General features: G+C 55.2%; 1 protein-coding gene across 1 annotated transcript in view; it reads left to right on the top strand.

Moving 5' to 3' along the window:
* The window catches only part of LOC119958423 (actin-like protein 6B), a 40,884-nt gene extending 18,921 nt beyond the window's left edge, over positions 1-21,963 (top strand). Inside the window, exons 4-14 of the mRNA XM_038786946.1 lie at positions 174-274; positions 3,415-3,512; positions 4,275-4,369; positions 6,282-6,388; positions 7,277-7,366; positions 7,848-7,909; positions 10,623-10,737; positions 13,682-13,762; positions 14,994-15,089; positions 17,787-17,873; positions 20,888-21,963. Of these exons, the coding sequence (XP_038642874.1) occupies positions 174-274; positions 3,415-3,512; positions 4,275-4,369; positions 6,282-6,388; positions 7,277-7,366; positions 7,848-7,909; positions 10,623-10,737; positions 13,682-13,762; positions 14,994-15,089; positions 17,787-17,873; positions 20,888-20,968 (1,013 nt within the window). The 3' untranslated portion in view covers positions 20,969-21,963. The remainder of the gene's footprint in view (positions 1-173; positions 275-3,414; positions 3,513-4,274; positions 4,370-6,281; positions 6,389-7,276; positions 7,367-7,847; positions 7,910-10,622; positions 10,738-13,681; positions 13,763-14,993; positions 15,090-17,786; positions 17,874-20,887) is intronic.
* Positions 21,964-24,196: the final 2,233 nt, after the last annotated feature.

Raw genomic sequence — 24,196 nt, 5'->3', positions numbered from 1 at the left:
GGCTACAGCTCGGGGAGCACAGACATTTATACTCCGCCTACTGGGCGGAGCCAGCAGGCAGGGATTTACCCCTGTACCTCCAGTATATGTGTCTTACCGTAATACATATAATACAGCTAGTGGTGACTACCACAGTCACACAATGTTCTTACTGCTGTCTTATTTCCCCACAGTTGAGGACTGGGATTGCTTCCAGGCCATTCTGGATCACACCTACTCAAAACACATCAAGTCTGAGCCAAACCTGCACCCTGTTCTCATGTCGGAGGCACCGGTGAGCACATCCCTACAACCCATCCGTGACACAACTTGGAGATGCCACAGATTCATCCTCTGATAACCCTGTGCTGTACCTGTCCTGGGAGTGTTTGATGCGGACAGTGTAGAGGGAGCTTTACTCTGTATCTAACCCCGTGCTGTATCTGTCCTGGGAGTGTTTGATGGGGACAGTGTAGAGGGAGCTTTACACTGTATCTCACCCCGTGCTGTACCTGTCCTGGGAGTGTTTGATGGGGACAGTGTAGAGGGAGCTTTACTCTGTATCTAACCCCGTGCTGTACCTGTCCTGGGAGTGTTTGATGGGGACAGTGTAGAGGGAGCTTTACTCTGTATCTAACCCCGTGCTGTACCTGTCCTGGGAGTGTTTGATGGGGACAGTGTAGAGGGAGCTTTACTCTGTATCTAACCCCGTGCTGTACCTGTCCTGGGAGTGTTTGATGGGGACGGTGTAGAGGGAGCTTTACTCTGTATCTAACCCTGTGCTGTACCTGTCCTGGGAGTGTTTGATGGGTACAGTGTAGAGGGAGCTTTACTCTGCATCTAACCCCGTGCTGTACCTGTCCTGGGAGTGTTTGATGGGGACAGTGTAGAGAGAGCTTTACTCTGTATCTAACCCCGTGCTGTACCTGTCCTGGGAGTGCTTGATGGGGACAGTGTAGAGGGAGCTTTACTCTGTATCTAACCCCGTGCTGTACCTGTCCTGGGAGTGTTTGATGGGGACAGTGTAGAGGAGCTTTACTCTGTATCTAACCCCGTGCTGTACCTGTCCTGGGAGTGTTTGATGGTGACAGTGTAGAGGGAGCTTTACTCTGTATCTAACCCCGTGCTGTACCTGTCCTGGGAGTGTTTGATGGGGACGGTGTAGGGGGAGCTTTACTCTGTATCTAACCCCGTGCTGTACCTGTCCTGGGAGTGTTTGATGGGGACAGTGTAGAGGGAGCTTTACTCTGTATCTAACCCCGTGCTGAACCTGTCCTGGGAGTGTTTGATGGGGACAGTGGAGAGGGAGCTTTACTCTGTATCTAACCCCGTGCTGTACCTGTCCTGGGAGTGTTTGATGGAGACAGTGTAGAGGGAGCTTTACTCTGTATCTAACCCCGTGCTGTACCTGTCCTGGGAGTGTTTGATGGGGTCAGTGTAGAGGGAGCTTTACTCTGTATCTAACCCCGTGCTGTACCTGTCCTGGGAGTGTTTGATGGGGACAGTGTAGAGGGAGCTTTACTCTGTATCTAACCCCGTGCTGTATCTGTCCTGGGAGTGTTTGATGGGGACAGTGTAGAGGGAGCTTTACTCTGTATCTAACCCCGTGCTGTCCCTGTCCTGGGAGTGTTTGATGGGGACAGGTGTAGGGGAGCTTTACTCTGTATCTAACCCCGTGCTGTACATGTCCTGGGAGTGTTTGATGGGGACAGTGTAGAGGGAGCTTTACTCTGTATCTAACCCCGTGCTGTACCTGCCCTGGGAGTGTTTGATGGGGACAGTGTAGAGGGAGCTTTACTCTGTATCTAACCCCGTGCTGTACCTATCCTGGGTGTGTTTGGGGGACAGTGTAGAGGGAGCTTTACTCTGTATCTAACCCTGTGCTGTACCTGTCCTGGGAGTGTTTGATGGGGACAGTGTAGAGGGAGCTTTACTCTGTATCTAACCCCGTGCTGTACCTGTCCTGGGAGTGTTTGATGGGGACAGTGTAGAGGGAGCTTTACTCTGTATCTAACCCCGTGCTGTACCTGTCCTGGGAGTGTTTGATGGAGACAGTGTAGAGGGAGCTTTACTCTGTATCTAACCCGTGCTGTACCTGTCCTGGGGGTGGAGAGGGGTCAGTCTGCTCTCTTGAGTGGAAAATACCCTGCAGTCCCGATTGGTCAGGCTCCCTGCCCCTTCCTTAGTCACCTCCGCCTAAAACCTACCAACTGGACTCTCATCCCTCTGCTGTTGATGGGTCTGGCCTATCCCAACTCCAGCCCAGACCCGATCTTTGCTAATCCTGAGCTCATTCCAGAACTCCTCCGCCCCAGCGTCTGAGCGTGTCCCATTCGCCCATTAGCCCCCCCCACCCTGCTATCTCCCGCCCCCCCCCCCCCACCCCCCAATGCCCTTTGACCCATCCTGACCTCTGACCCAGCGACTAGGGGCTTTTCACAGTAACTTCATTGAAGCCTACGCGTGACAATAAGAGATTTTCATTTCATTTCCTCCTCTCCCTATCTCTGGAATCTGCCCCCGCCCCGCAACCTTCCAAGATCTCTGTTCCCCTGGGACTCTGGTCGCCGGCAGCCATTCCCATCGTTCTTCCGGCCTTCAGCTGCCTGGGGGTCCCTACGCTCTGGAATATTCTCTCCAAACGTGTCCGCCTCTCTCTATCCCTCTCTGCCTTCTAAACCTGTCTCGTTGACCGAACGTTTCCCCCCAATATTTCCCCAGCTGGGCCACGTCCTGTCTGACAACAGTCTTGTGAAGTAGATCGGGAGGTTTTACAATGTTAAAGCTATTTGAGAGATCACTGAGGGGGTGTGGATGTCGAATTTATGACCCATCCCTAATTGCCCCTCGAGAAGGTGGTGGGTGAGCCGCCATCTTGAACCGGCTGCAGTCCCTGTGGTTGTAGGTACACCCGCAGTGCTGTTAGGGAGGATGTGCCAGGATTTTGACCCCAGCGACAGTGAAGGAACGGCCGATATATTTCCCAGTCGGGACGGGGAGTGACTGGGAGGGGAACCTCCAGGTGGGTGGGGTTCCCAGGTATCTGCTGCCCTTGTCCCTCTAGATGGTAGAGGCCGTGGGTTTGGAAGGTGCTGCCTAAGGAGCCTTGGTGAGTTGCTGCGGGGCATCTTGTAGACGGTACACACGGCTGCCACTGTGCGTCGGTGGGGGAGGGAGTGAATGTTGGTGGAAGGGGGAGCCAATCAAGCGGGGCTGCTTTGTCCTGGATGGTGTGGAGCTTCTTGAGTGTTGTTGGAGCTGCGCTCATCCAGGCAAGTGGAGAGTATTCCCTCACACTCCTGACTTGTGCCTTGTAGATGGTGGACAGGCTTTGGGGGGGGGGTCAGGAGGTGAGTTACTCTCCGCAGGATTCCCAATGGCTATACAAACGCACGTTGTGGTGATGTCTACCTGATGGATTGTTCTCTGTTTTAGTGGAATACACGTGTCAGACGGGAGAAGCTGACCGAGCTGATGTTTGAACACTACAACATTCCCGCCTTCTTCCTGTGCAAGACCGCTGTGCTCACCGCGTATCCTTCCGCCTGCCGCCAGCAAGTGCGCCCGGGACGGGAAACCCCAACCCCCCCCCCCCCCCCCCCTCCCCCCGTTTGGCCTGAATCCGAGCTCCTTCGCAAAGGGCGACGGGGGGCGCCTGTTTGTTGTTCTTTCACGGGGATGCGAGCGATTGTTGCCCGTCCCCAATTGCCCTCGAACCCGCTCGGCCAATCAGAGGGGCAGTTGGGAGACGTCCACATGGCAGTGTGTGTGTGTGTGTGTGTATGGAGGGGGGGGGGCGCCTGGAGTCACGTGTAGGCCAGACCGGGGTCAAGACGGCAGATCTCACTCCCAGAAGAGTGACCCGGAACGTTTGTCCCGGTCGCCGTCCCCGGGACTCGCCCCGATTTTACCAATTGAATTTGAAGTTGCCAGGCGGCGGGACTTGACGCCCGTGTCCCTTCCCCCCTGGAGCCTGGGACCCCCTGGAGTACTAAGTCCGGCGGCGTTAACCCCCCCCCCCCCCCCCGCCGTGCCGCCGTCCCCTGCCTCGCAGGTCGCCGCCGTTCAATATCGAGGCAGCAAAAGGGCCATTCGGCCCCTCCAATATTCAATGAGATCAGGGCTGACCTATGGCCCGCCTCTCTATCGTGGTGTCTGGTGAATTCGTGAATTAATTCGTGCGCACGCCACTTCCTCCCCCGCCCCCCTCACCCCCCCCCCCCCCGCCCGCCCGCGTCCGTACTCTCTCCAGAATCTCTCCTTGACCGCCCCTCCCCCACCTCCGGCCGCCACAGCTTCGCCAATGGGAGGTCCACAGGCCTCGTCCTCGACAGCGGCGCCACGCACACCACCGCCATCCCAGTGCACGACGGTTACGTCCTCCAGCAAGGTGGGGAGCCTTCACGTCGTTCTGCCGGGTAGAAACAGGGTCCAGAAACGGGGCGGCCCTTGGGGGGGCCCGTCCAGTCGCACCGGCCCGGATCGAAGAGCAGCCCGCTCAGCCCCGCTCTCCGCTCCCCCGGGGGTCCCTTTCCCGCATCCCTGGATTTCACCCCCCCCCCCACCCCCGCAACCCGGCCCGTCCCACTGCGTCCACCGTCCCGTCAGGCAATGCGATGGAAATCCTTACTGCGCTCGCCTCCTGGCACCTCGGACCTTACTCGATCGCTCGGATGCGTGCCGAGGCCCGATTTGAGGCCTGCGAGGGAGGCGGTTGTTAGACTTCAGGAGGATGTGGGAGGGAATGGGCGGGGCAAAGGGCGGGGAGGGGGGGGTGAGGGGGGTCAGATGAAATGTAGCGCAGGGAAGGGCAAAGTGATTCATTTTCACAGCGCGATTGCAGAAGGAGGCGGGGTTCGGCCCACGATGGCTCTGCCGTCTTTGCAAAGGAACGGTACGCCACGAGAGCCACCCCCCCCTCCTACCCCCCCCCCCCCCCTCCTACCCCCCCCCCCCCTCCACCCCGTCCGCCCTCTCCCCATAACCCTTCCCATTCTTCCATTTATTCCGATCCCAGGTCAGACCCCAACGGTTGCTAGGATACCGGACAGAAACCCCAATATTTTATTTAATTTGTAAGACGGTGACGGAAAGGATACTGTTCTGGGCCAGGGTTTTAGAGAACCCCAAAGTGTATCATGGAGTTCCCCTGACTCACAGCTTTTACTAGATTGTGGTATGGGGAGCACACGGCCCACTCTACAGGGGTGGGGCAGCAGAAATGGAAACATATTTTTTAAAGCAAAACAATGTTTATTCCATGAACTCAAGTTAACCTTTTTAAAACAAACATCTTAGCAACCATCAACCCCCAAAGAATATAACACTAAGTAATCCTTTGAGCTTTGCTTTTAACATCCATCGGACTTAAAACACCTTTTTACCAGAAGCACATCAGATTAAAGTCACTACTGTTATCGGTTTTAAATCACCAGGATCGCTTTAGATTACAGAGAGAGATTCATGTACCTTCTGGCTGTGACTGCAGCTCTCCTGCTCTGAAAACTAAACTAAAACCCACCCTGCAGCAAACAGCCTGAAACGAAAGTAAAAAGCTGACAGACAGCCCAGCTCCACCCACCCTCTGACATCACTGCAGTAGCAAACACCCATTTCTTAAAGGTACTCTCACTACAGATATTTATATACACACCCCATTTATGAACACCCATTTCTTAAAGGTATTCTCACAGGACAATATTTCGCTCCAGGAGTGACTTCACGCAGAAATAGCGATGTGGTCTATTGAAACAAACTTTATTACTGACACATGATTGCTAACTTTAACATCATAAAGACAATAGTTTACAAATACCAGTGAAACAATGCTTAACAATGGAAATGAAACACTAACTCCTAACTGGTATCTTTTATCTCCACTCAAGCAAAACCCATCTCAGGTCAAAATCCACTTTTCAATACAGTTATCTGAAATTCCTACATTTATCATCGGATCACAATCCTGTTCCCTCTGGAAAGCCTCGATGGAATCTACCTCCACCACACTCACAGGCAGCACATTCCAGATCCCAACCCCTCGCCGGGCATAAATATTTTTCCTCGTGGCTCCATTAGCCAATCACCTCTCTCCCTCTCTTCCCGCCTCCCAACAGCCCCCCCCCCCCCCCCACCAATCCACGTCACTGGCGCAACTAGAATCACCCTTAAACCCCCACTAATCCCGCCCAGCATCAGGATGGCAGCTGTGTGTTTGGTCCGAATCGCGGTGACTGGCACATTTACGGTTTTTAATCTATTTGTGTCTCCCCTTTCTCATGTCCCCCGCCCCATCCCCTCCCCAGGCATTGTCAAATCGCCTCTGGCTGGGGACTTCATCTCAATGCAGTGCCGCGAACTTTTTCAGGAAATGAACATGGAAATCACTCCCCCTTACACCATCGCCTCAAAGGTACGCAGCGCTGTGCGTGCAAGGGCCGCACGCAGAACGAGAGGGAGTGAGTTACAGATTGGAATCTAATCGAGGGGTTCGGGGTGGTTTATATATAGAATAACAGATACCCGGGAGTGAGTTACAGATTGGAATCTAATCGAGGGGTTCGGGGTGGGTTATATATAGAATAACAGATACCCGGGAGTGAGTTTACAGACTGAGAATCGTAATCGAGGGGTTCGGGGTGGTTTATATATAGAATAACAGATACCCGGGAGTGAGTTACAGATTGGAATCTACATAGAGGGGGTTCGGGGGTGGTTTATCTATAGACTAACAATACCCGGGAGATTAGTGGTTACAGACTGGAATCTATCCGAGGGGTTCGGGGGGTGGTTTATATATAGAATAACAGATACCCGGGAGTGAGGTTACACACTGGAATCTAATCGAGGGGTTCGGGGTGGTTTATATATAGAATAACAGATACCCGGGAGGTGAGTTACAGACTGGAATCTAATCGAGGGGTTCGGGGTGGTTTATATAGAGAATAACAGATACCCGGGAGTGAGTTACAGACTGGAATCTAATCGAGGGGTTCGGGGTGGTTTATATATAGAATAACAGATACCCGGGAGTGAGTTACAGACTGGAATCTAATCGAGGGGTTCGGGGTGGGTTATGTAGAATAACAGGGAGCCGGGATTTGACCCTGGGTCACAGAACCATTCCTCCTGATCTCTGGGTTATGAGCTGAGTGTTATAACCACTCTGCCACCGTTCCCCTAAACTGAGCCAACGAGAGGTTTTGAACCAGGGGGACGCAGTCCAGGTGGGGCTGAAGGATCAAAGGTCAAGAGGTCGCGGAGGTGGCTGACCGCGTTGTGTTGTTTGCTCTCGGTGCAGGAGCCCGTGCGTGAAGGGGCCTCGCCAAACTGGAAGAAGAAAGAGAAGATCTCCCATGTCACCAAGTCCTGGCACAATTACATGTGCAACGTGAGTCGGACCGGCCCCTCGGGGCGGGAGGGGGGGGGGGGTTTGAAGGTCAGGCACGGCGGGGTCGGGCCAGCTCCCGCAGACCTCCTCGCATGAACCTCCTGTTTCTGAGTGCCGCCCCCCCTGGAGCCGCACAGCCCATCGGAAGCCGTGCCCGCCTCCTCCCGCAGAGTTCGGCCGGGCAGCACTGAGGAGACGGAGCAGAGAGGAGCCCCTGTCGGGGTTAATCGAGGGCCTTTGCTGCCGCACTGCCTGCTGGGGTAGCTCCGCCTCCATTGTGACAGAGGAAGAGGGGGCTTGCCTGACCGCAGGGGTCTCGGTGACGGGAGGGGAGGGCCCGCCTCGCCTTGACACCCCGAGTGTGCGGCTGAGGATGAGTAAGTCCAAAGATTGAGGCGGAATGGAGGGGAAATTCTTCACCACGCGCAGCCGCGCAGGAGTAGGGTGATTAACGACGGCCTTCTTTCTTTTTGGAGGACAGGAGGTGATCCAGGACTTCCAGGCTTGTGTTCTTCAAGTGTCAGACTCATCGTACGATGAACAGTGAGTCCTTCCCCAATGGTTATGCAACCAAGGCGCGTGGTGGGAGCCAGGGTGATCAGCTATGGTGTAATTTAACAGCACGAACAGGACTGAGGGGCAGAGCGGCCTCCTGCTGTTCCTGTCCTGGCAGAGAACATGGTGGCATCGTCAATTAGTTCTCAATGTTCTTTGTTCTCTAGTCAGATTAGACTCCTGGCTCTGTGATGTGGCAGGGTTCAGTGCAAACACGTCAGGTTATCCTGATGCTCCACAGGGATACAGCGGAGCTGAGGGGCAGGGCAATGCTCGGGCAGTCCTGAGGGACAGGGCAGCTCTGAGGGACGGCCGTACAATTAGAGTCAGAGAGAGGACTGATAGATGGTCAGGGGTAGCAGGTAGATGGTGAGGCAGGCCTAGGAAACAGGACGAGGAGACGTGCCTGGAAGCAGGCCCAGGAAACAGTTCTTGGGGCCGGGGCTGGGCGATAGGCCTGGCCTAGCAGTCAAGCCTAGGAGACAGGCCGAGGAATTAACAGGCCTGGGAGACAGGCCTAAGAGGCAGGCCTAAGAGACAAGCCTGGGAGACAGGCCTAAGAGACAGGTTTGGGAGGCAAAGGGAATATAGGCCTTCGTAATGGGTCTGACCTTGGAGACGAGACTGGGAGACGAGACTGGAAGACAGGCCTAAGAGACTGGCCTGGGAGATTGCGTGAAGTTTGCACATTCTCCCTGTGTCTGTGTGGGTTTTCTCTGGGTGCCTCCCACAGACCAAAGATGTGCAGGTTAGGTGGATTGGCCACACTAAATTGCCCCTTAGTGTCCAACGGCAAGGTAGGGTTATAGAGTTCGGTATAGGGTGCAGGATTGGGCCTAAGTAGGAGGACCTTTCAGAGGCTCGGTGCAGAATTGATGGCCCTCCTTCTGCACTCTAGGGATTCTATGATGAGACAGGCCCAAGAGACAGGCCTGGGAGACAGGCTTGGGAGACAGGCCTGGGAGATGGTCCTAAGAGACAGGCTTGGGAGATAGACCTTAGAGACAGGCCTGGGAGATAGGCTTAAACGGTAGGCCTAAGAGGCAGGCCTAAGAGGCAGGCTTAAGGGACAGGCCTGAGAGACAGGCCTGAGAGACAGGCCTGAGAGGCAGGCCTAAGAGACAGGCCTGAGAGGCAGGACTAAGAGGCAGGCCTAAGAGACAGGCCTAAGAGACAGGCCTGAGAGGCAGGCCTAAGAGAGAGTCCTGAGAGGCAGGCCTAAGAGGCAGGGCTGGAAGATAGTCCTAAGAGATAGGCCTAAGCAACAGGCCTGGGAGACAGGCCTGGGAGATGGTCCTAAGAGATAGGCCTGAGAGATAGACCTTAGACAGGCCTGGGAGATAGACTTAAGAGGCAGGCCTGGGAGACAGGACTAAGAGGCAGGCCTAAGAGACAGGCCTGAGAGGCAGGCCTAAGAGACAGGCCTGAGAGGCAGGCCTAAGAGGCAGGCCTAAGAGACAGGCCTAAGAGACAGGCCTGAGAGGCAGGCCTAAGAGAGAATCCTGAGAGGCAGGCCTAAGAGGCAGGGCTGGGAGATAGCCCTAAGAGATAGGCCTAAGAGACAGGCTTGGGAGGCAAAGGGAATATAGGCCTTCGTAATGGGTCTGACCTTGGAGACGAGACTGGGAGACGAGACTGGAAGACAGGCCTAAGAGACTGGCCTGGGAGATTGCGTAAAGTTTGCACATTCTCCCCGTGTCTGCGTGGGTTTTCTCCGGGTGCTCCGGTTTCCTCCCACAGACCAAAGATGTGCAGGTTAGGTGGTTTGGCCACACTAAATTGCCCCTTAGTGTCCAACGGCATGGTAGGGTTATAGAGTTTGGTATAGGGTGCAGGATTGGGCCTAAGTACGAGGCCCTTTCAGAGGCTCAGTGCAGAATCGATGGCCCTCCTTCTGCACTCTAGGGATTCTATGATGAGACAGGCCCAAGAGACAGGCCTGGGAGACAGGCCCTGGGAGATGGTCCTAAGAGACAGGCTTGGGAGATAGACCTTAGAGACAGGCCTGGGAGATAGGCTTAAGAGGCAGGCCTAAGAGGCAGGCCTAAGAGGCAGGCTTAAGGGACAGGCCTGAGAGACAGGCCTGAGAGACAGGCCTGAGAGGCAGGCCTAAGAGACAGGCCTGAGAGGCAGGACTAAGAGGCAGGCCTAAGAGACAGGCCTAAGAGACAGGCCTGAGAGGCAGGCCTAAGAGAGAGTCCTGAGAGGCAGGCCTAAGAGGCAGGGCTGGAAGATAGTCCTAAGAGATAGGCCTAAGCAACAGGCCTGGGAGACAGGCCTGGGAGATGGTCCTAAGAGACAGGCCTGAGAGATAGACCTTAGACAGGCCTGGGAGATAGACTTAAGAGGCAGGCCTGGGAGACAGGACTAAGAGGCATGCCTAAGAGACAGGCCTGAGAGGCAGGCCTAAGAGACAGGCCTGAGAGGCAGGCCTAAGAGGCAGGCCTAAGAGACAGGCCTGAGAGGCAGGCCTAAGAGACAGGCCTGAGAGGCAGGCCTAAGAGGCAGGCCTAAGAGACAGTCCTGAGAGGCAGGCCTAAGAGGCAGGGCTGGGAGACAGGCCTAAGAGACAAGCCTGGGAGACAGGCCTGGGAGATGGTCTCCTCTCCTGTGCAATGACGTTAATATTTCTCTGTGAGTCGGCCACCCTCCCACAATCATGCCACCTCCTAAATCTGACTCTTCCTTTCTTTTGCCCCAGGGTAGCTGCCCAAATGCCCACCATCCACTACGAGATGCCCAACGGCTACAACAGCGACTATGGAGCCGAGAGGTTACGGATACCCGAAGGCCTGTTCGACCCCTCCAACGTCAAGGTACGGGGGTGGCTGGAGGTGGGCTGGGCCCGGTCCCGGGCTGCTTTCCTGTCTAACCTGTGCAGGTACCCAGGCTCCTTACATCCCAGGGAGAGCACACTCCCCGGGAGCTGAGTGACAGGGGCACGAGGATAAATTGTCTGCAGGCAGGGGCCCGAGTGTAACAGCAACATTTGTGGATGATTCTAGAATGACTGTGAAAGCAGGCCGTGAAGAGGCGGGAAGGAGCTTACAGACGGAGATAGAGCGGCTAGGAGATTGGGCAGATGGAGTTTAATGTGGATAAGAGTGAGGTCATCCATTTTGGTCGAAAAAATACTCAGGCAGATTATTATCTGAATGGAAAACCGATTCAAAATGGCGTCTGGGCAGAGGGACCTGGGTGTCTTTGTTCATGAATCCCAGAAAGTCGGCACGCAGGTACAGCGTGTAATTAAAAAGGCAAGTGGAACGTTAGCGTTTATTGCTAAAGGCCTGGTGTATAAAAGTACCCCGATGGGCCGAGTGGCCGTAAAGTTTTGGCCAGTCCCGGGGTGGGGGCCTACGGTGGCCTAGCCCGCGATTGGGGCCTACCGATCTGTGGCCGGATTTGTTCCGTGAGGGGCCTTCTTTCCTCCGCGCCGGGCCCCTGGAGGGCTCCGCCATATTGCCCGGCGGCCGGTGGGGAGAATTCAGAATCCCAGAAGGGAGAATCCCGGCCATTGTGTCCAGTTTTGGTCTCCTTATTTGAGTGAGGATGCGGTGGCATTAGAGGCAGTTCAGAGGAGGTTCACCAGGTTGATTCCGGGGGATGAAAGGGGTTGACATACGAGGAGAGATTAAACAGTTTGGGGTTTATACTCGCTGGAGTTTAGAAGGATGAGAGGGGATCCGATCGAGGTGTATAAAATACTAAGAGGGATTGTAAAGTAAACGTCGACCAAATGTTCCCCCTTGTGGGGAAATCGAGAACGAGAGGTCACGGATATAGGTTGAGAGGCGATAGATTGAGAACTGAGATGAGGAGGAACTACTTCTCGTAGAGGGCGGTGAATCTGTGGAACTCGCTGCCCCCATAGTGCGGTGGAATCTGAATCATTAAATGGTTTCAAGAAGGAGATAGATATATTTCTGATTTTAAAAACGGGGTTAAAGTGATGGGGAACAGATGGGGGGTGGATTTGAGACCAGGAAGAGATCGGTCATGATCGGATTGAATGGCGGGGCAGTCTCGAAGAGCCGAATGGCCTACTCCTTCCTGCTCCTATTTTCTATGTGTGTACAGATTCCAACTGGTTGGAAGGCATTTGCTGAGGTCACCCAGAGATCAATTGCCCGTGAGCACATTTGGAGGTCAGTTAGAGACTAATTGCTTTATTTTTCATTTACTTTAAGATAACCCCCTGCTCATTGGTGGTCAGCCATAGGTCCAGGAGTGATGGTGTCCATTTTACATCGGAGCCTCCACAATGTCCGATATCGGTTCCAGCAGGGATGGAGGGGGGAATGGCCTCGGCCGACCAATGGCGGACCAGTTCCAGCGCAGATACGCCCCTGAAGGCCTGCCCCCAGCTCATTGGCTTACGTTGTGACCCCTCCTCATTCCCTACATCCGCCCAACGGTGCTCACACTCCACCTCCCTCACCCCCCCCCGAACAGTGTCCGTACCCGTCCCCACCCAGCCACAGTGTTCACCCACCTCAACGGTGTTTACCCCCTCTCTCAACCCCACTAAAGTGTTCACCGCCTTCCTTGCCCCCAGCTTCCACCACCTCCTCCGGCAGCGAGTCCCAGGCACCCACTACCCTCTGTGTAAAAAAACTTGCCTCGTACATCCCCTCTAAACCTTGCCCCTCGCACCTTAAACCTATGCCCCCTAGTAATTGACCCCTCTACCCTGGGGAAAAGCCTCTGACTATCCACTCTGTCTATGCCCCTCATAATTTTGTAGACCTCTATCAGGTCGCCCCTCAACCTCCGTCGTTCCAGTGAGAACAAACCGAGTTTATTCAACCGCTCCTCATAGCTAATGCCCTCCATACCGGGCAACATCCTGGTAAATCTCTTCTGCACCCTCTCCAAATCCTCCACATCCTTCTGGTAGTGTGGCGACCAGAATTGAAAACTATACTCCAAGTGTGGCCTAACTAAGGTTCTATACAACTGCAACATGCCAATTTTTATACTCAATGCCCCGGCCAATGAAGGCAAGCATGCCGTATGCCTTCTTGACCACCTACTCCACCTGTGTTGCCCCTTTCAGTGACCTGTGGGCCTGTACACCTAGATCTCTCTGACTGTCAATACTCTTGAGGGTTCAACCATTCACTGTATATTCCCCACCTGCATTAGACCTTCCAAAATGCATTACCCCACATTTGTCCGGATTAAACTCCATCTGCCATCTCTCCGCCCAAGTCGCCAAACGATCTAAATCCTGCTGTATCCTCCGACAGTCCTCATCGCTATCCGCAATTCCACCAACCTTTGTGTGGTCTGCAAACTTACTAATCAGACCAGTTACATTTTCCTCCAAATCATTTATATATACTACAGACAGCAAAGGTCCCAGCACTGATCCCTGAGGAACACCACTAGTCACAGCCCTCCAATGAGAAAAGCACCCTTCCATTGCTACTCTCTGCCTTCTATGACCTAGCCAGTTCTGTATCCACCTTGCCAGCTCACCCCTGATCCCGTGTGACTTCACCATCTGTACCATGTGTCTACTCTCGTGGCACCTTAGTTATTCAATTTTAAGAGGTCTCATCGCTGGACACCCCCTTCGGCCTGAGGGGTGGGGCCATTTTGTTTGCTCCAGCTCTTTCCGTTGTGTACCTCCAGAATCCCAGCCAAGGGCGGCGGGGTCGAGGAGGAGGGACGGCCCTGATCGAGGGGCACAGTGGGCCGCTCCTGCCCCTCCGCCACCCTGTCTATTTTCAACCCCTGGTTTCTGTGTTCCAGGGTCTGTCGGGGAACACCATGCTGGGCGTCAGCCATGTCGTCACTACCAGCATCGGAATGTGCGACATTGACATTCGACCGGTGAGTGCGTTGGCAGGATATCCTCCGAAAGTCGCTCCAGAGAAATGCCCTCCATCTTGATTGTGCCCCGTGTTCTACCCTGGAAAGATGGTAGTGAACATTAGCTCCGAATTGCGTAGAGGCGCAAACCCCCCCCTCTCGTATTACACTTCAGAAACCGCCATCATTCAGATCAATGTCCTATCATTTAAATATTGCTGAAAAAAGACACAGGTCGTCAAAGCTTTTTTGTTTTGGATACATCAGACCAATTGTAAGAAAGCCAAATTTAAAACTCTCACAACAATTTATACCGCAAGGGGAAATTCAGAATCTCGTAATGTTTCAGTAAGATCACCCCCCTCGTTCTTCGAAAGAGTGGGGGCCGACCTGTGTTCATCCATAAATACTCCGCCAAGTGGGAATTAATTCCGCCCTGGACAGTCGTCTCCAGTAGTTTCCCGACCTACCGACTGACCTGCAGACGCAGGTTCACAGAATCTTTACAATGCAGAAGGCAGGCCATTCGGCCCATCAACTGCAGCGAACCTCTGAACGATCGTCCTCCCCAGGTCCAATTTCCGTAACCTAACCTGCACATCCCTGGCGCTAAGGGGCGAGATAGCACGGCCAATCCACCTAACCTCATCTTTGGACACTAAGGGGCAATTTAGCGCGGCCAATCCACAGTCCAAAGATGTGCAGGTTAGGTTGAATTGGCCATGCTAAATTGTCCCTCAGTGTCCAAAGGTTAAGTGGGGTTACGATGACGGGGCGAGGGGGAGTGATTCTCCGTAGGCCTCTCTTTTAGAGGGTCGGTGCAGACTCGATGGGCCAAATGGCCTCCTTCTGCACTCCAGGGATTCTATCATCTGTGGTCTGTGGGAGGAAACCGGAGCACCCGGAGGAAGCCCACGCACACACAAGGCTGGGAATGGAATCTGGGTCCCTGGCGCCGTGAGGCAGCAGTGCTAATCACTGGGCCATGCCGCCCATTCCCACTCCCAGAGGTACAACATTTACAATCCTCCAGTCCTCTGGGACTACTCGCCCACCCGAGGAGGATGAAAGATGGTGGTCGGAGCTCTGTTATCCCCAACCTCGCATCCCTTAGAAGCCGAGCATGTCTCCCATCCAGAACGGGTGACTGGTGAGCTTGGGGCATGCCAATCTATTGAGCCCCTCTTCAAAGGGTTGGGAGGGATGGCGTGGAGTTGGTCTCCTGGGTAACCCATCCCTTGTCTCTCGGCAGGGGCTGTACGGCAGTGTGATCGTCACCGGGGGCAACACCTTGCTTCAAGGCTTCACAGATCGGCTGAACCGAGAACTCTCGCAGAAAACCCCTCCCGTGAGTACGGTGGCGGGGTAGAAACCCACTTGCCCTTTCGGCTTCTGATAGAAAGGAGGGGGGCGGGGGAAATCCGGCTCGATTTTTACTGAACTAGCCTTCTTTCTTTGCCCCCCCCCCCTGCTGGCATTGCTCACGGTTCGTGTGGCAATGACGTTTCACAAAGGAGCGTTGTGTTATTTTAACACATCCCGGCCTGTTCCCTTATTCAGCCCATCGAGCCACAATTCCGGCCTGCAACAAAGAGGCCCATCCTGAGGGCCACTGATGCTTTCAATGCCAGGAAATTCGACAAAGGTGAAAACGTCTGGCCACAGGTCAGATGAATCCGGCCGGCCGTCACTGTCACCTTTCCTCATCTTCCGTAAGGTTTTTTTTTAAGCATTCGAGGGCGATTGACTCCAAAGTTCTTTCATGCACTCATTCACCTCCCGCAGCGATGCTCATCCCCAGGTCAAAATGGCGGGATTGCGACGAACTGCAGCGACACCGGTGGTGGGAGGACTGAATAGCAGGGCGCTGGGTTATCTCCTGGGTGAGGCCCAGAGTGCGAATGGGGGACGGGGGTCAGAGTGTGAATGGGGTCAGAGTGTGAATGGGGGTCAGAGTGTGAATGGGGTCAGGGGTCAGAGTGTGAATGGGGTCAGAGTGTGAGTAGGATCAGAGTGTGAATGGGTCAGAGTGTGAATGGGGAGGAGGTCAGAGTGTGAATGAGGTCAGAGTGTGAATGGGGTCAGAGTGTGAATGGGGGTCAGAGTGTGAGGGGGGCAGAGTGTGAATGGGGAGGAGTCAGAGTGTGAATGGGGGAGGAGTCAGAGTGTGAATGGGGTCAGAGTGTGAATGGGGGCAGAGTGTGAATGGGGTCAGAGTGTGAATGGGGTCGGGGGTCAGAGTGTGAATGGGGTCAGAGTGTGAATGGGGGAGGGGGTGAGAGTGTGAATGGGGGACGGGGGCAGAGTGTGAATGGGGGAACGGGGGCAGAGTGTGAGTGGGGTCAGAGTGTGAGTAGGGTCAGAGTGTGAATGGGGTCAGAGTGTGAATGGGGTCAGAGTGTGAATGGGGTCAGAGTGTGAATGGGGGAGGAGGTCAGAATGTGAATGGGAGAGGGGGTCAGAGTGTGAATGGGGTCAGAGTGTGAATGGGGTCAGAGTGTGAGTAGGGTCAGAGTGTCAATGGGGTCAGAGTGTGAATGGGGTCGGGGGTCAGAGTGTGAATGGGGTCGGGGGTCAGAGTGTGAATGGGGGAGGGGGTCAGAGTGTGAATGGGAGAGGGGGTTCAGAGTGTGAATGAGGTCAGAGTGTGAATGGGGTCAGAGTGTGAATGGGGTCAGAGTGTGAATGGGGTCAGAGTGTGAATGGGGGAGGAGGCCAGAATGTGAATGGGAGAGGGGGTCAGAGTGTGAATGGGGTCAGCGTGTGAATGGGGTCAGAGTGTGAGTAGGGTCAGAGTGTCAATGGGGTCAGAGTGTGAATGGGGTCGGGGGTCAGAGTGTGAATGGGGTCGGGGGTCAGAGTGTGAATGGGGGAGGGGGTCAGAGTGTGAATGGGAGAGGGGGTCAGAGTGTGAATGGGGTCAGAGTGTGAATGGGGTCAGAGTGTGAGTAGGGTCAGAGTGTGAATGGGGTCAGAGTGTGAATGGGGTCGAGGGTCAGAGTGTGAATGGGGTCAGAGTGTGAATGGGGTCAGAGTGTGAATGGGGTAGGGGGTCAGAGTGTGAATGGGGTTAGAGTGTGAATGGGGTCAGAGTGTGAATGGGGGAGGGGGTCAGAGTGTGAATGGGGTCAGAGTGTGAATGGGGTCGGGGGTCAGAGTGTGAATGGGGTCAGAGTGTGAATGGGGGAGGGGGTCAGAGTGTGAATAGGGTCAGAGTGTGAATGGGGTCAGAGTGTGAATGGGGTCAGAGTGTGAATGGGGTCTGAGGTCAAAGTGTGAATGGGGGCAGAGTGTGAATGGGGTCAGAGTGTGAATGGGGTCTGAGGTAAAAGTGTGAATGGGGCAGAGTGTGAATGGGGTCAGAGTGTGAATGGGGTTGGGGGTCAGAGTGTGAATGGGGTCAGAGTGTGAATGGGGGAGGGGGTCAGTGTGTGAATGGGGTCAGAGTGTGAATGGGCTCGGGGGTAAGAGTGTGAATAGGGTCAGAGTGTGAATAGGGGAGGGGTCAGAGTGTGAATGGGGTCAGAGTGTGAATGGGGTCAGAGTGTGAATAGGGGAGGGGTCAGAGTGTGAATGGGGTCAGAGTGTGAATGGGGTCAGAGTGTAAATGGGGTCGGGGGTCAGAGTGTGAATGGGGTCAGAGTGTGAATGGGGTCAGAGTGTGAATGGGGGAGGAGGTCATAGTGTGAATGGGGTCATAGTGTGAATGGGGTCAGAGTGTGATTGGGGTCAGAGTGTGAATGAGGGAGGGGGTCAGAGTGTGAATGGGGAGGGGGTCAGAGTGTGAATGGGGTCAGAGTATGAATGGGGTCAGAGTGTGAGTAGGGTCAGAGTGTGAATGGGGTTGGGGTCAGAGTGTGAGTAGGGTCAGAGTGTGAATGGGGTCAGTGTGAATGGGGTCGGGGGTCAGAGTGTGAATGGGGTCAGAGTGTGAATGGGGTCAGAATGGGAATGTGAAGATTGCCGATCAGTGATTGGATGACAATCGTTGTTAATTATTCCTAATTTTCCCCTACCGTTTTCCAATTTCCTTATCTCCAATCAGAGTATGCGGCTGAAGCTGATAGCCAATAACAGCACAGTGGAGCGACGGTTCAGCCCCTGGATTGGTGGTTCCATTCTTGCCTCTCTGGTGAGTCAGTCTGTACGCGCAGATTGTTCATGTCAGGTTGTTGTTGTTGTTGGGTTGTTACAGTTGCCGTATTGATGGAGAGTGTTGTAATACAGTCATCATGAACCGATCAATAACTCCGGATATTTAATGTTTAGCATTTTACACTCACCTGGACCTTTCTGTGATTTTCCTGCAGAATTATCCCGGTCGAGGGGTTTATGAGATTCAAATAGTGAGAGGTACAGAGTATTAGAGGGTGGTATAGACAGAGGGATATGGCAAGGAGGTGGGGGTGAGGGATGCAGGGAGATGTTGGGATTGAGGGATATGGAGAGACGGTAGGATTGAGGGATATGGAGAGACGGTAGGATTGAGGGATAAGGGGAAATGGTGGGATTGACACATTTGGGGATGCGGGACATGTTGGGCCCAAGGAATCTAGAGATATGGAGTGATGGTGGAATTGAGGAATACAGGGATGGCCATTTGAGCGATACGAGGAGATGGCGAGATTGAGGGACATGTTGGAGATGTGGGATTTGGGGAGACAGTGGAATTGAGGGATACGGGGAGACACAGGATTGAGATGGTGGGAGTGAGGGATATGGGGAGATGGGGGATTGAGGGATATGGGGAGACGGTGGGAGTGAGGGATATGGGGAGATGGGGGATTGAGGGATATGGGGAGATGGTGGGAGTGAGGGATATGGGGAGATGGTGGGATTGAGGGATATGGGGAGATGGTGGGAGGGAGGGATATGGGGAGATGGTGGGAGGGAGGGATATGGGGAGATGGTGGGAGGGAGGGATATGGGGAGATGGTGGGAGGGAGGGATATGGGGAGATGGTGGGAGGGAGGGATATGGGGAGATGGGGGAGTGAGGGATATGGGGAGATGGTGGGAGGAGGGATATGGGAGATGGTGGGAGTGAGGGATATGGGGAGATGGTGGGAGTGAGGGATATGGGGAGATGGTGGGAGGGAGGGATATGGGGAGATGGTGGGAGTGAGGGATATGGGGAGATGGTGGGAGGGAGGGATATGGGGAGATGGTGGGAGGAGGGATATGGGGAGATGGGGGAGTGAGGGATATGGGGAGATGGTGGGAGGGAGGGATATGGGGAGATGGTGGGAGTGAGGGATATGGGGAGATGGTGGGAGTGAGGGATATGGGGAGATGGTGGGAGGGAGGGATATGGGAGATGGGGGATTGAGGGATATGGGAGATGGTGGGAGGGAGGGATATGGGGAGATGGTGGGAGGGAGGGATATGGGGAGATGGTGGGAGGGAGGGATATGGGGAGATGGTGGGAGTGAGGGATATGAGGAGATGGTGGGAGTGAGGGATATGGGGAGATGGTGGGAGAGAGGGATATGGGGAGATGGTGGGAGGGAGGGATATGGGGAGATGGTGAGAGTGAGGGATATGAGGAGATGGTGGGAGTGAGGGATATGAGGAGATGGTGGGAGTGAGGGATATGAGATGGTGGGAGAGAGGGATATGGGGAGATGGTGGGAGGGAGGGATATGGGGAGATGGTGGGAGGGAGGGATACGGGGAGGTGGTGGGAGGAGGGACATGGAGAGATGGTGGGAGTGAGGGTTATGGGGAGATGGGGGATTGAGGGATATGGGAGATGGGGGATTGAGGGATATGGGGAGATGGTGGGAGAGAGGGATATGGGGAGTTGGTGGGAGGGAGGGATATGGGGAGATGGTGGGAGGGAGGGATATGGGGAGATGGTGGGAGGGAGGGATATGGGGAGATGGTGGGAGGAGGGATATGGGGAGATGGTGGGAGGGAGGGATATGGGGAGATGGTGGGAGGGAGGGATATGGGGAGATGGTGGGAGGGAGGGATATGGGGAGATGGTGGGAGGAGGGATATGGGGAGATGGTGGGAGAGAGGGATATGGGGAGATGGTGGGAGGAGGGATATGGGGAGATGGTGGGAGAGAGGGATATGGGGAGATGGTGGGAGGGAGGGATATGGGGAGATGGTGGGAGGGATATGGGGAGATGGTGGGAGTGAGGGATATGGGAGATGGTGGGAGAGAGGGATATGGGGAGATGGTGGGAGGGAGGGATATGGGAGATGGTGGGAGAGAGGGATATGGGGAGATGGTGGGAGGGAGGGATATGGGGAGATGGTGGGAGGGAGGGATATGGGGAGATGGTGGGAGGGAGGGATATGGGGAGATGGTGGGAGTGAGGGATATGGGGAGATGGTGGGAGGGAGGGATATGGGGAGATGGTGGGAGGAGGGATATGGGGAGATGGTGGGAGGGAGGGATATGGGGAGATGGTGGGAGGGAGGGATATGGGAGATGGTGGGAGGGGGGATATGGGAGATGGTGGGAGGGAGGGATATGGGAGATGGTGGGAGGAGGGATATGGGGAGATGGTGGGAGGGAGGGATATGGAGAGATGGTGGGAGTGAGGGATATGGGGAGATGGTGGGAGGGAGGGATATGGAGAGATGGTGGGAGTGAGGGATATGGGGAGATGGTGGGAGGAGGGATATGGGGAGATGGTGGGAGGAGGGATATGGGGAGATGGTGGGAGGAGGGATATGGGGAGATGGTGGGAGAGAGGGATATGGGGAGATGGTGGGAGGGAGGGATATGGGGAGATGGTGGGAGGGAGGGATATGGGGAGATGGTGGGAGGAGGGATATGGGAGATGGTGGGAGTGAGGGATATGGGGAGATGGTGGGAGGGAGGGATATGGGGAGATGGTGGGAGGGAGGGATATGGGGAGATGGTGGGAGTGAGGGATATGGGGAGATGGTGGGAGAGAGGGATATGGGGAGATGGTGGGAGGGAGGGATATGGGGAGATGGTGGGAGGGAGGGATATGGGGAGATGGTGGGAGGGAGGAATGGGTTTAGGGGCTATGTTGGGTAAATGGGACTGTAGGGTATGGGGAGACAGTGTGTGAGATCAATGCTTGGGTAAGGAACCTGCTTGTTGGGATTATTGGCCTGTTCTTATTCATGAACGCTCTCACGCTGAATTTACTATCTTTGTACAGGGAACCTTCCAGCAAATGTGGATTTCGAAACAGGAGTACGAGGAGGGGGGCAAACAGTGTGTGGAGAGGAAATGTCCCTGAGCTGATGCAGCAAACAGAAAGGAACTTCCATTAGCTGCCCATGGATCTGCCTGAAAGCCAACCTTCAGTCTGCGCCCCCTTTATCCATCACCCAACAGGCCTGTCCGGGGCCTGGAAGCCTGGGCCTTTCCTCCGACTTGCCTCACACGTTTAACTCGGCCTGTCTCTGCTCGTGGGCCCCAGCCTGACTCTCCCAATTTCAAGAGGCAGGCCTGGAGGGGGAGGGTCCCGGGTTGGCCACTAAAACAGAGACAGGTTGCAGCGGAGGCCTCCAGGTGAAAGGTCAAATCTCTCCCCAGACATGAGGGTCACCAAGGGGCCGGGAGCTGCCTTCACCCTCTGCCTCCTGTCAGCTCTTGGCCACGAAGGCTGTATAGGCCTCATACCTCGGACTATGGTAATGGAGAGGATTATGTTCCTGGCCTTGCGATTGAAGAGGCCTGAGCTAGCGATCCGGCAGTCCCCATCCCGGTCGCCTGGAGACCGAGGTCTCAATCTAAGACCACCAACCCAGCCAAGTGTGAGCTTTGTTGAAGGATGAGGGGTGGCCTGGTTGAGACACGTACAATTCAGAGATAGGCTGATGCTGAGAGGATGTCGCCCCCTGGCCGGAGAAATCTCCAGGGCCTCCCCGCGTCAGGAGAGATTTCTACACTCAGAGGGGGGCCGTGAATCTTTGCGGCTCTCTGCCCCGGGGAGCTGTGTTCGGGCCTGGTCTGTGAGGGGCGGGGATGGGCGGGAGAGGGGGGGGGGGGGGAGGCCCTGTTTCTGTAACGTCACCTCAGGTAGACGTCCTGCGCAGGGGACACGACCTCAGCAAAGGGCCTTTGTCGCGGACGTCGCAGCTATGAGGGTGATATTCACGGAGTAGGCCCCAGGGCCCAACAATGGGCAGTTTTGTCCAACTCAAATGCCGAGCGCCCTCTTCCCCTGCCTCCTGCTGACAACCTGGGATGAGGGTGTCTGCCGGTAACTCCACAGGCATTGGGGGGTTGGGTGGGTGGGTGGGGGGGGGGGGGGGGGGGTGGCCGCAATGCTGGGTTTCCCAGGGTGCCCCCCCTCACCCCCCGACCTTTCACCTTTCCGATCGGACAGTCGGTTCGTTCCGCCTCAGGCCTACATGGATCTGGCTGGGCCCTCCCCAGTGACAATCAGCTCGATCCAATCCCGGCCCCGGGATTGGGGCTGGGTACCCGGGCGAGCGCCGCGCCGTACCGCTCCTGCCATCTCCCAACTGACCCACGCTGGATCTAGAGTTAGGCCGGAACCAAAGGAGCTCACGTCTGCTCGCTCAAAGCAGCCCCAGGACCGAACTAACGAGGTGGCGGTTTACATTCTACGCCACCAGCTCCCTGCCAACTTCAAAAGTGTCCGGATTGGTGAGATCGCGGCAACGGATTGGCAGCGACCGATCACCACGCAGAGAGCCAGATGGTTTGGGAGTGCGGTTGAGGCAAATTCCATCGGGTTGGGAGATTGGCCGCTGGGTTGGACTCATACACAAGGGGACTTGGCTTGAAGGTTGGCACGTGTGGGTTGCGCAAGCCGTAATCAGGCACAGGGTTCAGGGATTTGGGGGGGGTCAAGGTTTGGCGATGGGTAAGATAGTGCTGCCGAGGGTCGGGGGGTGGGGGGGGCTGGGACGGTTGGTCGGCGTGGGGTGTTGGGGGGGGGGGGGGGTGATTGGGGTTTTCGGTTCGGCCGTGCGTTTTTTGGGCATTATGGGGCACAGCAGCGGACATTGGGCCAAGTGCGGCGGGAGCTGCCCTGTGACCTTCGATCCCTGCCCTTCGCCCTCAATCAGAGGAACGATCCCTCCGGTCCCTGGCGAAAACGCTAAGCGGTTTCACCGCCTATGTGAGGTTTGCATGGGGGTCTGATTTATGTCGTTGTACTGTCGTTGTTTCAATATAAATTATTGCCATTGATGAACCCAATTTGAGTCATTGTGATGTATAATTACCTGACACGGGGGCGTGCCATTGACGTGGTTTGTGGGTGGCACATGCCAGGGCCACCTTGTGGGGTTTTGATGTAATTTCATTAGCGCAGGGAAGGTCGCAAAGGCCCCACACGCACGCACACGCAAACCCTGGCCACCTACCCATTGGCCTACGCGCACGTCAATCAAAATGGCCGCCAAACCATTTCGGCCCCCCCCCCCCCCTTGTTGAGAAAAGCCGGTTGGGCGGCCATCTTGTCCGGCCGTCTTGCGTCGGCCATCTTGCATCGGCAGGGGGGCACTCAGCGGTTTCTTCAACGCTCGAGCGATCTTGCCGAAAAGCGAGACATGTTGCCGAAGCTTTCTCGTCTTGCACTCATCAGGCCGAACGCAAGAACGCCAAATGTCAAACTCCAACAACGATTCACACTTCAGGAGCTTGGGGTGCCTTTGCTCCCCTGTTGCTTTCTCCAAGGCAATGTCTCAGCCAATCAGAGTTGACCTGCCACCAAATCAGCACCCTTTTCTCCTGAAGTATAGATTGTTATGAGAGTTTGAAACTCGGCATTCTTGTGTTTGTCCTGATAAGTGCAAGATGGAAAAGCTTCGACAACACACCTTTTTCGGTAATATTCAAGTTCTGTCCTACGTATCAGAGGTTAAGGTGCACGAGGGTTAAATTAGACTTGGAAAGTGAAATTTCATGTCCGTTTCCTGGTGTGAGTTGTGGCCTCCAGTTCACACAGCAAGTTGGGGCCTTCCCTCACACTGCAGGCTGGGGCCTTGTCCTCACACAGTGAGTTGGGGCCTGTACCTCACACTGCAGGCTGGGGCCTTGTCCTCACACAGTGAGTTGGGGCCTGTACCTCACATTGCAGGCTGGGGCCTTGTCCTCACACAGTGAGTTGGGGCCTCCCCTCACACTGTGGCCTGGGTCCTTGTCCTCCCAGTGAGTTAGGGCCTTTACCTCACTTTGCAGGCTGGGGCCTTGTCCTCACACAGTGAGTTGGGGGCAGTTCCCCACACTGAGAGTTGGGGCCTTGTCCTCACACAGTGAGTTGGGGCCTGTACCTCATACTGCGGGCTGGGGCCTTGTCCTCACACAGTGAGTTGGGGCCTTCCCTCGCACTGCGGCTGGGGCTTTCCCCTCACACTGCAGGCTGGGGCCTTGTCCTCACACAGTGAGTTGGGGCCTTCCCCTCACACTGCGGCTGGGGCTTACCCCTCACACTGCAGGCTGGGGTGTTGCCCTCACACAGTGAGTTGGGGCCTGTACCTCATACTGC

Source organism: Scyliorhinus canicula, chromosome 29, assembly GCF_902713615.1.
Source record: "Scyliorhinus canicula chromosome 29, sScyCan1.1, whole genome shotgun sequence".
Taxonomy (NCBI): Eukaryota; Metazoa; Chordata; class Chondrichthyes; order Carcharhiniformes; family Scyliorhinidae; genus Scyliorhinus; species Scyliorhinus canicula.
This window is presented reverse-complemented; position numbering and strand designations above follow the sequence as displayed.